This window comes from Periplaneta americana, chromosome 10 (assembly GCF_040183065.1).
Source record: "Periplaneta americana isolate PAMFEO1 chromosome 10, P.americana_PAMFEO1_priV1, whole genome shotgun sequence".
Lineage (NCBI taxonomy): Eukaryota > Metazoa > Arthropoda > Insecta > Blattodea > Blattidae > Periplaneta > Periplaneta americana.
In genome coordinates, this window is record NC_091126.1 from 180,596,699 (window position 1) to 180,613,495 (window position 16,797).

The following is a 16,797-nucleotide window of genomic DNA, read 5'->3' on the forward strand; positions in this document are numbered from 1 at the left end:
CCCATCACAATAACAACACAGACAAAGTAAGACATATCTCCTTTCTCTCTCTTTTCACAGCGAGACAAGATTCATCACACAGAATTTAATTGTCAGTGCGACAACAGACGTTCGCATTGCTTTCGACTGTAGACTTGTGGTCGCCCTGTAGAAATTTGTCAGAAATTCATCGATTTTCTCTCTTAGCGTTGCACTGTTTAAGTTGTATTTATGTATTTTGTTGTATCACGATAGGTGGCTAACGCAACTGGATAATCTCTACGTGACATTTTTCAGTTTCCTGTGTGCTTCTAGGCCTAATTGTCGCGTCTGTCCTTCTGCGGTAGCGGTCTCGTCGTGCTGGAATTTGTATCGGATAAAGCAGAGGTTCAGATGGAATTCTCGGGGTACTCCCGTTTTCCTATTTCAATATACAGTACCAACACACTCCATCTTCCCCTTACTCTGCAATAGTTAGAAATGGGTGCGTGTCTCCGATGTAGACAGGCGTATAGGAATGAATGGTAAGTGGCTGAGGATCCTGGGATTGTAAGGCACGGCATGGCCTGAAGTGCATGCAACCATCCTCGGACTGTCTGAACCAGTAATCATTGTGTCCGAAACCTTCAAAACTTTTCGTTTAGCTACTCAGAAGAAGCGCCAAAAGCCATAGAACAATGCGAGCAGTATGACATTGATTCTGGTACATCAAGTATAAGAACACGCACATTCTTGCCGTGTTCAGTTTATGAAACATCCGATATAAGCACTCCACTCCTGAAGGATCTGTAATTCCGTTGCTTATGTATACTTTTTATGTAAAATTTTTACATAATTTTATTTGTTTATAATACAAATTATTTATAATTTTATTCTAAATAAATATAAATATTCTTTAAGATTTTCGGTTTTCATTTTAATAATGAGCTGTGACATTTGGTCTTCGCCTGCTAATGTAAACGGAGAACATTGACGACTAGACTTTAGGCAGAGGATACTGTTTGACGTCTGGATTTCTGCATTCTCCTTCGTAACTGGCCAACAGTTCTGCAACAATTATTAAAGAAGTAACTGAGTAATGTTATACTAGTATAAACTCGAAACTGAAATAAAACCGACAAAGAAGTTAAATATATATTTTCCTGATATTTTCTATGAGAATAATTTGAGATAGTACTCATTTCATAAGCCTTAAATAGGGGTAGAGGTGTGTCCATTTTCAACGCTGGAGTCTGCTGTAAAGGGTTTTTATTTTTTTGTTTTTGCTCTCAATCTGTCGTTTTCCTCAATGATTGATCTCAACAAGCGACTATTTGTAGTAAATATTTATCCCCGTTACCTTACCGTCACAAAACAAAATTATATTATTATTATTATTATTATTACTTACTTACTTACTTACTTACTTACTTATGGCTTTTAAGGAACCCGAAGGTTCATTGCCGCCCTCACATAAGCCCGCCAGCGGTCCCTATCCTGTGGAAGATTAATCCAGTCTCTATCATCACACCCCACCTCCCTCAAATCCATTTTAATATTATCCTCCCATCTACGTCTCGGCCTCCCTAAAGGTCTTTTTCCCTCCGGTCTCCCAACTAACACTCTATATGCATTTCTGGATTCGCCCATACGTGCTACATGCCCTGCCCATCTCAAACGTCTGGATTTAATGTTCCTAATTATGTCAGGTGAAGAATACAATGCGTGCAGTTCTGTGTTGTGTAAATTTCTCCATTCTCCTGTAACTTCATCCCGCTTAGCCCCAAATATTTTCCTTAGCACCTTATTCTCAAACACCCTGAACCTATGTTCCTCTCTCAGAGTGAGAGTCCAAGTTTCACAACCATAAAGAACAACCGGTAATATAACTGTTTTATAAATTCTAACTTTCAGGTTTTTCGACAGCAGACTGGATGATAAGAGCTTCTCAACCGAATAATAACACGCATTTCCCATATTTATTCTGCGTTTAATTTCCTCCCGAGTGTCATTTATATTTGTTACTGTTGCTCCAAGATATTTGAATTTTTCCACCTCTTCGAAGGATAAATCTCCAATTTTTATATTTCCATTTCGTACAATATTCTGGTCACGAGACATAGTCATATACTTTGTCTTTTCGGGATTTACTTCCAAACCGATCGCTCTACTTGCTTCAAGTAAAATTTCCGTGTTTTCCCTAATCGTTTGTGTATTTTCTCCTAACATATTCACGTCATCCGCATAGACAAGAAGCTGATGTAACCCGTTCAATTCCAAACCCTGCCTGTTATCCTGAACTTTCCTAATGGCATATTCTAGAGCAAAGTTAAAAAGTAAAGGTGATAGTGCATCTCCCTGCTTTAGCCCGCAGTGAATTGGAAAAGCATCAGATAGAAAATGACCTATACGGACTCTGCTGTATGTTTCACTGAGACACATTTTAATTAATCGAACTAGTTTCTTGGGAATACCAAATTCAATAAGAATATCATATAATGCTTCCCTCTTAACAGAGTCATAAGCCTTTTTGAAATCTATGAATAACTGATGTACTGTACTCTTATACTCCCATTTTTTCTCCATTATCTGTCGAATACAAAAAATCTGATCAATAGTCGATCTATTACGCCGAAAACCGCACTGATGATCCCCAATAATTTCATCTACGTACGGAGTTAATCTTCTCAAAAGAATATTGGACAAAATTTTGTACGACGTCAACAAAAGTGATATTCCTCGAAAGTTACCACAGTTGGTTTTGTCCCCCTTTTTAAAAATAGGTACAATTATGGACTCCTTCCATTGTTCTGGTACAATTTCCTTTTCCCAAATAGCAAGTACAAGTTTATAAATTTCGTTATATAATGCACTCCCACCCTCTTGTATTAATTCTGCTGGAATTTGATCGATACCTGGAGACTTGTACTTTTTCAGATTTTCTATCGCAATTTCGACTTCTGAAAGCGTGGGTTCGGGTATAAATGGCTCAGCAGATTGTATTTCAATTTCGTCCCGATCATTTCTATTTGGCCTATGTACATTTAGTAGTTGCGCAAAATAGTTTTTCCATCTGTTTAGGATTGATGGAGAGTCTGCAAGCAAGTCACCATTCTCATCCTTGATCACGTTTACCCTTGGCTGATATCCGTTCTTAAATTCCTTTATACCCTTATATAAATCTCGAATGTTTTTATTCTTACTATTTGTTTCTACCTCATTCAGTTTTTCCTTCAAGTAACCTCTCTTTTTATTCCTAAGTGTACGACTTGCTTCCCGTCTTTCATTGAAATAATTATCTCTTTTCTCCTCAACTTGATCCTGTAAGAATTTCAATTTTGCCTGTTTCCTTCTTTCTACTACCATGCAACAATCTTCATCAAACCACGGTTTCTTTTTCCTAGTTTCATAATAACCTATGCTCTGCTCAGCTGCAATTTTGATACTATCTCTGATATTTTCCCACACGCTATTAACATCTAATTCTTTCTCAACTTCGTCGGAACTTTCTAAAGTGGCAAACCTATTCGAAATTTCGACCTGATAATTTTGCTTAGCTTTCTCGTCCTTTAATTTCAAAATATTGAATTTAGTAATATTATTATTATTACTATTATCAAACTTCAAAACACAGATACAATTTTGCGCATCTTCCCTGAAAAATGCTAAAAATTGGTTATAAGAATAGTTAGCGAAAGTCTTTTTCTTTTTAGTTTGTCAACCGTGTGCGAAAAATGTCTTCCTCCAAAGTTTCAGAACCACTTACATCCCTCATCCTCCGGGTGAACCTTCTACTCTCTTTGAATATGTTATATTACAATCTTTCCAAGCACAAATAAATTTAATTTTTAGCAGACAATTGCAAAATCTGTGAACTTCACTATAGCCCAATGATATTAAAATTAGAAGTATCATAATACAAAATAGAGTAGACTGTCGCTAATTCGGCAATGATCAGGAAGAGAAATATAAATTGGCTGGCCCACTGGCTGAGCAGAAACTGCCTGATGAAGGATACGCTGGTATTATGGTGAACGGAAGAAAATTTCCGGGCAGAAGAAGGTATCAGATGATGGAGGAGATTAAGATATATAGATCATATGCGGAGACTAAGAAGAAGGCAGACAGTAGGAAAGATTGGAGAATGTTGGGTTTGCAATGAAAGATATGCCCTTAGGCAGAACACTGAGAATGAATGAATGAATGAATGAATGAATGAATGAACGAACGAACGAACGAACGAACGAATGAATGGATGAGTGATTGATATTCATTTTTTAAACTTTCCTTATCATTTGCATGGTGCCTATTGTTATTGCCCCGCGCGTTGTATTTGTTTACTTGCTGATACGCCATGCATTTTATCATCCCATTTAGTTCCGTAGAGTTACAGGACTACTTTTCTTCTCGCTCAGTGCCTAAATAAGTGGAGCGGGAGCAGTGATCTGTGGCTGCAGACAACCGAAATTATTTATCATGTCCTACCGTGACAATGAGTCCACCACTGTTTGATTACTGGTACCTTCGCTCTCGTAATCAGTGCAGTTCAGCTTTCCCTCTTCCGTCTGCGCAGTTCTGACCTTAACTGAAAAATTTTGCAATTTTCACAAGAAAATGAGAATTTCACATGCCTGGTGTACTTCAGATACGCATATTACGTAATATTCTGAATAAAATTAAGAAACTAACAACTTGTCAATACATAGATTACAGATTACAGATTATAATTTCTCAGTTACATGCGTAGGCTCAAATTATGGTCTCGAGATAGAAATCTATGTTTACATTAGATTTCCAAAGTACCGCCATCTGATTCAGCAGCCTACACTTCGCGCTCGGTTGTGAATCAGGCGTATACTCGAGTAATTTCTTTATAACCACGCAGCGAAGATTAGTGCCCGATGAAACAGGTTTGCTGCTCCTTTACTATAGGTACGGATTTGTTTACTAGAGCGGTAGTAGTCATGGTCAGCAGTGGAGACCACAGCTTTTCTCATTGGCGATAAAAGCGACAAATCGTTGATTGAAAAGAGAGTTGTTCTTCGTGTAACAATAGGGAAAATGGCAATATTTTTATGGCGAATTTTCTCGATAGATGTGTTTTAGAGCGAAAGAAATTATTTCGGCGAAACAAAGCGAAATTTATTAAAACTTCGCATTTTATTACGTTTTTAAACATTTGATGCGCCGTTTAAACACCCTTAATTTGTGAACATAACATCCACTCTTCTCACAAGCTGAAAACTAGAATTTGGAAAACACATTCCAAAAGAGATTAAGAGATCACCCAACTTTGAAATACTTTGCAGAGGAGAAAAGGTACTGTTCATCTGTAACTTTTCTTTTGTTTGCTGGTGTTATAGTAAGGCCATAGGGGTGTTGCTTTTTTAGCAACTTTTTTCAATATTCAGTTGTAAAAGAGGGTCAAACGTCGATAGTTATACTTCATTCCAGAGCTAAAGAATTTGCTATTGATGGTCTCTATGTGTCCGAGACTAATATAATGTGCGAGTGAATGGGGAGAAACAAGACACTGTGTCTAGACATTGTTTAAAATAAGGAGCATGTGCGCATTAAAGAAAAAAGTGCAGCTCCTGAAAGACAAACATCAGTCGATTGTTTGTTCGATCGCCGGAAAAAGCCACATAGTTACGACGAAAACGTTTTTGAATGCAAATATTCCTCTTGAAAGGAGGACGACTTGGCTTCAGAAGTATGCTCCGAGTGGCTGGTTTAATATATCGATGACCTAGATCTAATACCACGTTTGTGATTTTTTTTTTAATTTCAGGAGAGACATAAAACTGCTTATTATTAAATTTATACATTGTATCACTTTCAAACATTAAAAAGCACAATAATCAGTAAGAATACTACAGTTTTATGTCTCCTGAAAATTTTGGAAAAATCACTTACGTGGTATTAGATCTAGGCCATCGATGTACAGTATTAACATTTGTAATCATAAATACTATTGCACGCGTGTTATACTACTTATATTAAAATATTACTATTTTTATTTGACATGCTTATTCATAAAGCAAATAATTTCGTTAAAATCACTGATCCATCGTGCTGAACTATTCAGCCCATGTACCTAAAAAGTCTTGTTTATATTTTCAAGCTGATTTTCAGTATTTTTCAAATTATTGTATATTAATAAAAATGATTTAAAATTTGCATAGGATCGGGAGACCTAAAGTAACTGACCTGAAGTGTAGAATGAATACAGTAATCTCTGGTAATGTAGGAGAATCCATAGGGAAATTATTTAACCATTTCAGTTTGGACTTTAAGACTGAAATATAATAATTATTGAACCGTGTCAAAAATTACCGATTCACAAAATGAAAAATACGAGCTGCATGAATCATATTCATAGTTTGTAAATTTAAATGAATCATTCAACCCAGCAAATATTGTACAGATAAATCGCTGCAAGTTATTCGCGGTGACGCAGTCTTAAGAAGAAGAAGAACAACAACAACAACGGAGCACGACCCACGCTGGCTTGTATTGCACACAGTAGAAGGACTCTATAAACACAGTTAACCTGAAACCACCTGTCTCCCTCCCATCGGGCACTAAGTTTCGCTGCATGTTTATAACTACTACTTACGCGTTCTGAGTCTTCCCAATTGTGATGTATTAATGCATTTTCATTTCAGATTTTGTGTCGTAGTGTAAATTAACTGACTTTATTTCAAAGTTTACAAAATACCCATAATCATTCAAAATTGGACCCATGTTCTTCGAATGAACAGCGTTTTCAATGAAAGCATTCTATAGGCATTACGTTATTTCGTGAAACCTAGTTGCGCGTAAGTTGAAGAAGAAAGTGGACTGCGAAGCTTTCCTCCCTCGCTATGTGTCCACTTGCGGCTAGCTAGCTCAATTACCCCCAGCATAAAATTCTTACTGTGAGCTACGGCGCACGAATGACCTTATGAGTGTATTGACTTTCCTCATTAATGAGCTTGTATCAAGTCTTATATTTATCAAAGAATATATGCATAATAAAATGACGTACTTACTGAAGGAGGTTCTGCATAGAAACTGGTTCAGGTAGCAGATATTGGCGAAGGTCCTGGTTTCGTAAATGAAAACTCCGCAGACGGGGTCGTAGATCTCGATGCAGTTACCCGGACATGTTTGTCTGGTCGTTACATTGGTCTGCTTGGACCAGAGGGGCAGAGACGTGATAGAAGAGGTAGTGCGTTGGGATTGTGGTGTGATTGACTCGGATTTTGGTGTCGTAGCATCTGTTTTTGGGATAGTGATTTGTGTAGCGTTTCCATTTTTGTGGGTAGTCTCAGTGGCGAACGGACATCTGTACACAGGTTGCGGGGTTGTGGTCGTGGCTTCTTGCGTGCTGACTGCACGATGACATGGATACACTTTGTTGGGCTGGGTGCGGTGTTCGTGGAACAGAGTGGTGCGCAGCGAGCTGTTCCCTACGACATTTGGTGGGGAGGAGATTTTGCTGGTTGAAATTGGGGTCTGGTCACTTGCGTTTGATGCAGTGGGTAGGGCCGGACTAACACTTTCATTTGAGGACTCAGGAGTCGCTCCATATATTTCAGTTTCACTGGGGGTATTAGTGGAGTTTAGAAAAGGAATCTGATTTTTTGAGCTTTCGTTAGGGGTATTAGTTGGGCTTTCACTTTTGGAATTTTTTGTAAGGACATTAAGGTTTGGTGGAGGAGTTGGATATATTGAGTTTGTGTTATGTGAGCTTGGAGTGGAGATTTCGCTTTTGACATGTTTACTAGGAATAACATTATCCTTATTCTTCACAGCAGGATACTCATTTTCCTGGTTTTGATTAGGCGTGTTATTTGAATTTTGGCTAGAAATTTCACTTATGGAGGCTTTATGGGAGGTAATATATTGAATTTCGGTAGAGCTTTCGCTTTTAAAATTTTGATTAAATACATCGCTTGGAGAATGAGTATGGGTATCAAATTCGGTGTAGTACTGAGGGGTTTTCGCGGAGCTATGAAAGTTGGGACTGTGGCCAGTGTTTCCAATGTTCCAAGGCGATTTTGATTTTGTGTTCAGTGATAATTCCGTATGCCCGTGACAGGGCAAATATATTATAGAAACTTCTTTGTTAGGTCTTCGTGATGTAGTGAGCAATGTGGTTGCAATGGGCGTTGTAAATATAGTGAAATTGGTTGTTGATGTGGACGTAGTAGTGTTTGGTATAGAAGTAGTGATAGTTGTAGATGCAGTAGTGGTTGGTCTAAGGGTAGTGGTGGTTGTAGCGGATGTGGTAGTTGTAGGGGATGCGATTGTTGTAATAGGGGTAATGGTGGTTGTTGTAGCGGATGTGGTAGTTGTTGTAGACGATGTGGTATTTGTAGGGGATTTGATGGTTGTGGTAGGGGTAGTGGTTGTTATAATAGGAGTAGTGGTGGTTGATGTAATAGGGGTAGTGGTGGTTGTGTTGGTGATTGTTGTAGTAGGGGTAATGTTTGTTGTGGGGGTAGTGGTGGTTGTAGAGGTATTAATGGTTATTGTGGGGGTAGTGGTGGTTGTAGAGGAAGTTTTGGTTGTAGTAGGGCTAATGGTTGTTTCAGTGGAGGTCACAGTATTTGTCCTTGAAGATTCTTGTTTTAGATGGGCGGTCCCCAATTCATGCTCATGATAACAGTAATGATTTCCTTTCGGTATGTATACGACTGAACTTCCAGTCGCCAAAGTTGTTGCTGAAACATGCAAACAGAACGTTAATTCATCGATCGAGTATATCGTGGTTGTTCCTGCAATAACTCCTGTCTCACATATTTATCGATTTTCAGATTTTTGCTCTATTAAATAACTTAAATTGTGATACAACAAATAATAAAATCTCCTATATGTAGGCCTAATTATGTTTCTTCTTTCGAAAATGTAAGAAATCACAATCTCATATGTACGGCTGCCATAGATTGAATAAATGTGTTTTTTTCCTACTGAAATTTTTTATATTTTGCACATAGGAGTTATTGCAGGAACGACGACGATTTGCAAGTGTTGTTGCTAATGACGAATAGGATAAAAATCACATTATTTTATCAAGAGTACAAATACTTTGCATTGTAAAAATGTGACAGTCCTACATCCACAGAGTGGCATGGACAGACGTGTGCACCTTGGCTCTCCCAGTTGAAGGCTTCTCTTCTCTTGAAGATTTGTGGTTGATATAAATTATGGGCTGTGGAACAGTTTTTCTCCTTGTGGGCCTACTTCAATTTTCCTTGTCATTGCAATAGTGTTGGTGTATGAATTTGCAGCTTTTTGAAAGTTCCTTTTTCTGTATTAGGCCTATTATTCATAATTAGGTTTAGTGTAATAGCATGTGTGTTACTATAATTTAATCGTAGTTATAAGTTATCACTTATACAACTCATGGGTCTCAAGTAGGGGAAGACAGCAATAGGCTCTGTCTTGCTTGTGTATGTTGCGCTGTCCGCTGCAGGGGCGGGGTAAGATCCTGTACGGATCAAAAGGCGCGGCTATGTAATGGATTTCGAGAAGAAACTCAAATTTAGCTGCTTCAACACCACCTCTCAGCAAGTATTACTGTAGGCCTACATATGTATCAATTATTGACTTTCGAAAAACCTATTATGTGTCTTTCTCGTGTTAAATTTTACATTATCTGGTTAACATGTTTGAGCCTGTTATCGGCCATCTTAAAAACTGGCTGTTGCTCGTCTTGGCGCCTTTTGTTTGTGTTTCCTGTCAGGGTATGTTTGTGTAGTGTAATGTAGAGTCGAAGACTGTGTGTGTGTTCTGAGATTGAGTTGTGTGTTGAGAATTGCATTTAGATGTGTTTTGTGTGTATATATATTTCGTATTATTTTAGTGTGTTTAGCTCCTACATTTTTCAACCGATTTTTATGATATTTTGTGAGCATACTTATACCGTAGATACAGTTTGCTATACCAAGTTTCAGTTGTGTAGGTCAGTTAATTGCAAATCACATTACTAAATAAATAATTAATTTCCCTTGACAAGTCCTTTGCATAATTGTCTTCACTTCGTCAACTTGAAGTTGTTTAAATGCTCTCCACACATGTGGAAACTAGAATCGTATTCGATTTTTATGTCGGTAAATATTGAAACAAATAACAATTCTTGACTCTTTATTTTTTATTATTTAAAAATAAATGTAATTTGCCTTATTGGAAGATCAAAAGTCATATAAAAATAACCTCGTACGAAAACCCAATATCATTTTCGTTTCTTATACCTATTGAATTATGCTCACCAAGTTTTAGTGTATCCTGACAAAAATATTCTGCGAGAAACATTTTAAACATAGTAAAATGCTGAAAATTTAAAAAGCGAGTGCACCACACCCCAGCATAATTTTACTGTATTTTAATATTTTTTGCTCAGAATCTATAGATCCTCTGGAAAGAAATATTGGCATCCTTGATATAAACTATCAGTTTATCATTAAACAATAAATAATTTTAACGTTTCCTTTTTTTTAATGAGGAATAATTTGTATAGGATTTTGTTTCAGCCGGACAGCGTTTCAGTAACAAATTATTCAAATATTTGAAATTTCATGTAATTATTTCTTAATATATTTTTAAAAATATTTACAATATACTAAAATCTGTAACATGTTAGTTTTAACACTATTTATAATTTTTTTATTTCAATTTATACTAATTTCTTTTCAAAAAATTGTGATAAATATATCTAAAAATAAAATATTCATTCTATCTTTAAGATTTTACTGTATGTTGTTCGCATTAGAGAACTTGGCATGCATACAAAGTTTCACTAAGATCTCTTAATGATGTTTCGGGTTAGCATTTAAACGCTGCCCGGCTGAAAACAAAATTCTAGAAAATATTTATAATGTAAAAAAAATAGCTATTGGGTGTCAAAAAATTAAAATTATTTATTGATGTACACATTATGCATATTAAGCGTGCCAATTTTGTTTCCAGAGGACCAATAGACTCGGAGGGGAGAAAATTGAAATGTAGTAAAAATTATACTAGCGAAAGGTGTATCTCCCTCCTTAAAAATGTTCGTAGGTGGCTTAAAAATGGCGGAAGAGATAGGGTGATAACATTACCTGAAAGAAGGAGAATTCATTTTTCTCTCTTTCTCTTCTTTACGTCAAAATCTATTAACTTTCAATCATAACTCATAAGACGTATTTTGTGTGGATATGCTCAAACTGCATCGTCAGAGAAGTACGAACAACAAGGTATAGGCATAAACTGTGCTTCACGTCAGAGTCACGTTAACTAGTGCTGTTTTTCTTTAGTGGAAAATCAGATAAAATACACTCTTCATGTTTTCCATCTCGTAACACTACCCATGGAGTGCTGTCTACCCGCTACATCAGCAGGCGAGGTAAGGAAAGCAGAACTTGTCTTAACAACTATTCAGCTAGTGACGTATTCCATGCCGATTCTGGGATAAGTTGCAAAATCCCACAAATGTCGCATCGATATTGCATACCCGAATAATTAAAACTACTACTGCTACTGCTGTGATGGGCGAGACATTGTGCTACTGTACATACCTAGAACGAAAAGAATATTCACACTGAACGTGTGCAGTCGAATAGATGAAGATGCCATCTCGATCACTACTCAGAGGCTGAATCTGCCTTTGGTTTATATCCATCTGGAGTAGGTGGTGACGTGGCGAGATACTGCTGTCATGTTGTGTTAAGAGATAGAAGATCGTCACGTGTGGAGATACTGCACTGTACAATGCCGCCGCTACATTCAACCTATTGATAGCGCACAGTTCGCCCACTCGCTGCATCGCAGAGTCAAGGATGTATTCAGAATGCTTCCGCGAAAAGATACCAAGAATCTGAAGACTTGAAAAATTTCGGACGGTTATAGGACCAACTAAGTCTATAATTGTGTCACAAATTTCATAGAAACAGTCTGGGATCGAATCCCTGTCTTTCGTGAAGTGTTCCTAATTATTTATTTATTTCTTTATTTCTTTATTTATTTATTTATTTATTTATTTATTTATTTATTTATTTATTTATTTATTTATCTGTCTATCTGCCTGCCTGCCTATTCTGGTAGAGATAATGCCATGAGGCCTTCTCTTCCACACTACCAGAAGTGAAATACACAATGAAACAATGACAAAAATAATAGTCATACTTAAATATATAAAATTTTCATGCCTGTCACTGACCAATTGAAGAAAGGGATGTTATACTTGGCACTAAAGTAGGAAATACAAGGTCCATAAATGGCCCTCTTTTCATGATCAACCTGATGAGCTTGGTTTAGATCTCTCTCCATGCGTATATTTGGATCTGTGATAATAGCTTTTTGTTGTTGCCTGTTTATTGCTATTATATCAGCTCTTCTGTGAGAGTCTTCTTCAGAAATACAGCGGACCTCTTCATGAACTTCCCAACCCCTGTTCCGAAGAAGACAGGCGATAGCTCCACGGACTCCATGATGCCTGTTGTTACGCAATAACTCTTCTTTCCGACAAAAGCCCAACACGTGGCCAAGAGTTTCTGTCTCGTTGCAGGTTGACGGCAACGAGTCGTGCTGAAAGTTCTGCCAGGAACGGAGCGCACTGCAGTAAGGGTGCAGGACGTCTTGATTGCATTAATATATTCCGAAGACGACAAATTCTTTTTGGTGCTGACTCATGAATTGGCTCTTGGATATTCTTCATAGATGACTACACCCTTCCCCTTATGAGATAACTGACACCAGGATTCAAACGATCTTTTTCGCAATTCATCACGTAGATGTCTTCCAGTAGTTCGAGATGTTATTCTGGCTTGAGGAATTTTCAGGCACTTGAGAGCAGTTTTCTTCTCCTCTTCAAGATCCCTGACAAGAAGGAGATGATCATCACTGACTTGTGAGAGTCGTTTACAAATGTTAAAATGCTGAATATTAGCTTCCCATTCAGCCTTAATAATTCCTAGGCCACGCACATTTTTAGAAGAATATAGCATGTCGTTAGGTATATGATCAGAAAGAGATATCATTTCTTTGACAGCACTTCTAATTACTTTATACAGATCTTTAAGGAAGCTGTCAGGGAGCGGATCAAGTGGAGCACATTGCAAAGGATAGATGAGCCCAGGCCATATATATATATATATATATATATATATATATATATATACACACACACATTCACAATCTTCAATTTCTGATCAGGTTTCAGTAATGGAGTTTGTGTAAAATTGTTAAGATCACGTGTTGAATTTGTTATGATTTTCTTTTTATCTAAGTATATTTTGTCGCGGAAATCAGCTCCCAGATATCTAATAATTGTTTCACATTTATCATCATTACTATGTGTAGCTGATTCATGAAATGAAATGAGAGCTTCTTTAGTTAACATACCTCTTTCGAGAATTGTACACTTGCTTTTTAAAGTGTTAATTTCAAGACCTAGTTCATCTAATTTACTTTCAGCCAAATCAATGAGCGCTGTTGCTGACTTTTCATCTTTTCCAACGAGAACCAAATCATTAGCAAATGCGAAAGCATTTAGATTTTAAAGATCATTGGCAAGTGTAAAACCATATTGTTTACTAATTTCATGATCTGTTAAACTTTCTAGAATACAATTCAGTGCCGAATTGAAAATTATTGGAAACAGTGGAGATCCTTGAGCAGCGCCTCTTTTACCCTTATTGGCTTGGTTTCTGTGTGGTTAGTTTCTATTTGAATTGTATTACTAGTTAATAAGGAACCAATAAGTCTGAACAGGTTCTGCGGAACGCCAGATGATTTAAGGTCTCTAAGAATATGTTCATGGCCAACAGAATCAAAAACTTCAGACACGTCCAGAAACACGACACAGCAGTCCTTATTAAGCTTAGATGATTGAAGACAGCCATTTATTAAGATGCATTGATATGAGTGCCAGGTATATTAATAAAATCTCTTTGATGAGCATTTAATACAATGTAAGATCGAAGCTTAATATCAAAGGCTCTTTCAATAACTCTTTGGATGACAGAGTAAATACTAATTGGCCTCCAATGTTTTAAATCATTCTCGTCGTCTCCTTTATGTATTAAAATTGTACGCGCTAATGTCATGAATTCTGGAAAATGATTAAAATGAAGTTTAGTGTTTGCAAGCAGTGTAAGAAATTTGGTAGTTTGAGATGCCTTTAAACGCGTACTGTTACTCTATTTGCTCCAGGGGAAGTGTCAGCTTTAATACCAAATAACGCTTTATGAATATCATCCTCAGTAATCACTATATCTTCAGGAAATTTTATGGAATCTTCACCCTCATCAGAAAGAGGGGAGCTATTATTTGTAGTACTAAACACATGTTCAGTTATCAGACGTGTCGAGATTTTTCACGTAGCTTTGTGATTTAAATTATGTAAAATTTTCTTGCTACTTTACGTCTTTGATTGTAAAATTGATACTGGGTTAGTTCATACTCATATTTTTGCCCATTTTTCATTCGCTGTCTCTTAAATTTCTTTTGTGGATTGAATGTTTAATAATTACATTTACTTACTTTACAGCTGGTGTTGGGGTCCTGGCAATTCAGTCATTTGCTGTGTGAAAAAATGCCTCACATCTTCCATTAGAGCTTCAGAATCTTCACTCGTTCCTACAGATTGGATGTGGCATAGCTTTTCTTCCCACTATTTCATTGGATGAAAACTTATAGGATCATTTTGTGTATTTCCTGGATTAGATATTACATCTGCACTCTGTTGGGAAACTCGAACAGGATCCTACTTGTTAACTAGGCCTACTACAGAATTTCGATCTGTTGTTTGGAAGGGTTTTTGGAAACTCTGTTGATGTGTAGCTGAGTGCCGGTAATGTTTTTGTTGGGTGAAATATTGCTTGCGTTATTAAAATCTGATGAATGAGAAGATGCTATAGTATACCTGTGTGCCAGTTTTTTTCTTCTCTGTTCTGGACGGGGTTTACCCATGTGTATATTTATTCCTGCATTTGATTTACATAATTTTCTGCTGTGAGAAATAGGTTTTACTGTTTTAATAACAGCAAGCTATATTTAGAAAGGTGTGAACAACGAGATTATTTTAACACATCTCGGTCCGGTTCAGTCGCAGACAGAAAGACTTATTATGTGGCTGAATAAGTGGCAATTGCTAGTGATTTATTGTGTTGTGAGACATGTAGTATGTTCTTAATAATGTAACTTCAATTACACGTTAGTAAAGTATTTTTTTTCTTAGAGTACGGTTTAAATATTAAATTGAAAAATATATATTTTTTGTAATTCTCCAAATACAATGTGAGTTTTAGTATAGTCGGCCACGTCCGGTTACAACAATTCTTTTACTATTTATTACAGCGTCATTTAGAGTGTTGAATCCTTGTTTTAAAGTTTGCGCGTTCTTACGATTTTTCAGTAATTTAATATTTTCACTGGTGGGGCATAGGGTAACGCGGCGGCAACTGTTTCACGGTTAGCTTGATGGAATAAGGAAGTTTTTAATCACTGTGTGAGTGTTTATGCCTGTAAAATTATTCACATGACATCGAACATCAGGTTAAAAATCCATTGGACAACTTTTTATCTAACTTAACAAACTCAGCGTGGATCAAAACGCAAATCTAGTAGTTCAACAAAATTAATAACTTCTCTGCATTCTAACAGATGTTTATAAAACTTTGTACAGCTTTACAGGTAGCATATATTTTTTGTGTACAAACTCTGGTTACGTTTACACAAGAAAACTACCCCTTTATAGCGGGTGCACTTTGATATAATCAATAAATTCTCTCCCATCTAATAGATTTTTATGAAACATTATGCAGAAGCTACAGGTAGCATATATTTTTTGTCTACGAAGCCTGATTATGTTTCTATAAGAGGGACTTCCCCTTTATAGTGGTGAATTCAGACAAAATTGATAACTTTGCTCCTGTATAGTATATTTTTTATGAAACTTTGTACAACAATTAGGCCTATAGGTAGCATACAGATGTAATCAGACTTTGTACAGAAAAAATATATGCTACCTGTAACTTTCATACAATGTTTCATAAAAATCTGTTAGATAGGAGGGAAGTTACTAATTTTTCTAAAATCACCCCCTATAAAGGCATAGTTAATATTACTCAAACGTAATCTGACTTTGTATACAAAAATATGTGCTACATATAAGATCTGTACAAAGTTTCATAAGAATCCGTTGAAATCCAGAGAAGTTATTTTGTCCATCTAGATTTGCGTTTTTGCACACTGTGGGAAAAGCACGCGGACTTAGTTTACTAACACCGCTTCAGATTTAGTGTGTCATGAATGTGTTTAATGATTATTTGGTGTACGGATCACATAGCGATGTAGAAGGTTTCTCAATTTTCAGAAATCGTTTCCGGCTGCATTTTCAGGACGATAGCCAACAGAATTAAATCATCATATGTCCAATTATTCCGACCAGCAAGAGGAATACAGTTAATGTTTCTCCGTTATCTACAAGTGCTGAGAGTTTTCCGTTAATTTAATTGAACTTAACGAATGTGTCTTGCCATGGCATAATTATTTCTCGACCTGTGGTCTCGAGAAACATGAGTTTAATGGAAAATTTAATTACCAGTGGAATCTATTTTGCGCTGTGAAATTGGACTAGATAATTCCTATGCAAACAACTGGTTCCTACGGTATGAATGGATTAAAATACGTTTTCTGACGTAGATATTATAAATACACACCAGCCTCCTGCAAATATCAAATTCGTGGTAAACATTTGAGTTATATCATCATCATAAAACTTGACTGTAAAATAAGTTTATATTTACTTGCATTTCAAAATATAAATTTCATTGTAAACTCATTTTCGGTAAAAAAAAAAATAGTTTATGG

General features: G+C 36.5%; 1 protein-coding gene across 2 annotated transcripts; it reads right to left on the reverse strand.

The window, feature by feature from the left end:
* Positions 1-850: 850 nt before the first annotated feature.
* Positions 851-11,894, reverse strand: LOC138707354 (mucin-2-like). Of its 2 annotated transcripts, none has more exons than XM_069836636.1 (3): positions 11,502-11,891; positions 6,993-8,669; positions 851-1,026 (listed from the first exon to the last, which is right to left on the reverse strand). In XM_069836636.1, the coding sequence occupies exons 1-3, from the start codon at positions 11,557-11,559 to the stop codon at positions 956-958; spliced, it is 1,806 nt and encodes a 601-aa protein (XP_069692737.1). In that variant the 5' UTR covers positions 11,560-11,891; the 3' UTR covers positions 851-955. The 2 variants fall into 2 exon arrangements, with proteins under 2 accessions (XP_069692737.1, XP_069692738.1); XM_069836637.1 differs by having other exon boundaries at positions 876-1,026; positions 6,989-8,669; positions 11,502-11,894.
* Between the last annotated feature and the right edge of the window lie 4,903 nt (positions 11,895-16,797).

Excerpts from the sequence above, each read along its gene's own strand:
- LOC138707354 (XM_069836636.1), bottom strand. The coding sequence starts at position 11,559 with ATGGCATCTTCATCTATTCGACTGCACACGTTCAGTGTGAATATTCTT. Across the intron at positions 8,670-11,501 it reads GAATATTCTTTTCGTTCTAG|CAACAACTTTGGCGACTGGA; the intron begins GTATGTACAGTA and ends TGCATGTTTCAG. Across the intron at positions 1,027-6,992 it reads TCTATGCAGAACCTCCTTCA|AACTGTTGGCCAGTTACGAA; the intron begins GTAAGTACGTCA and ends TAATTGTTGCAG.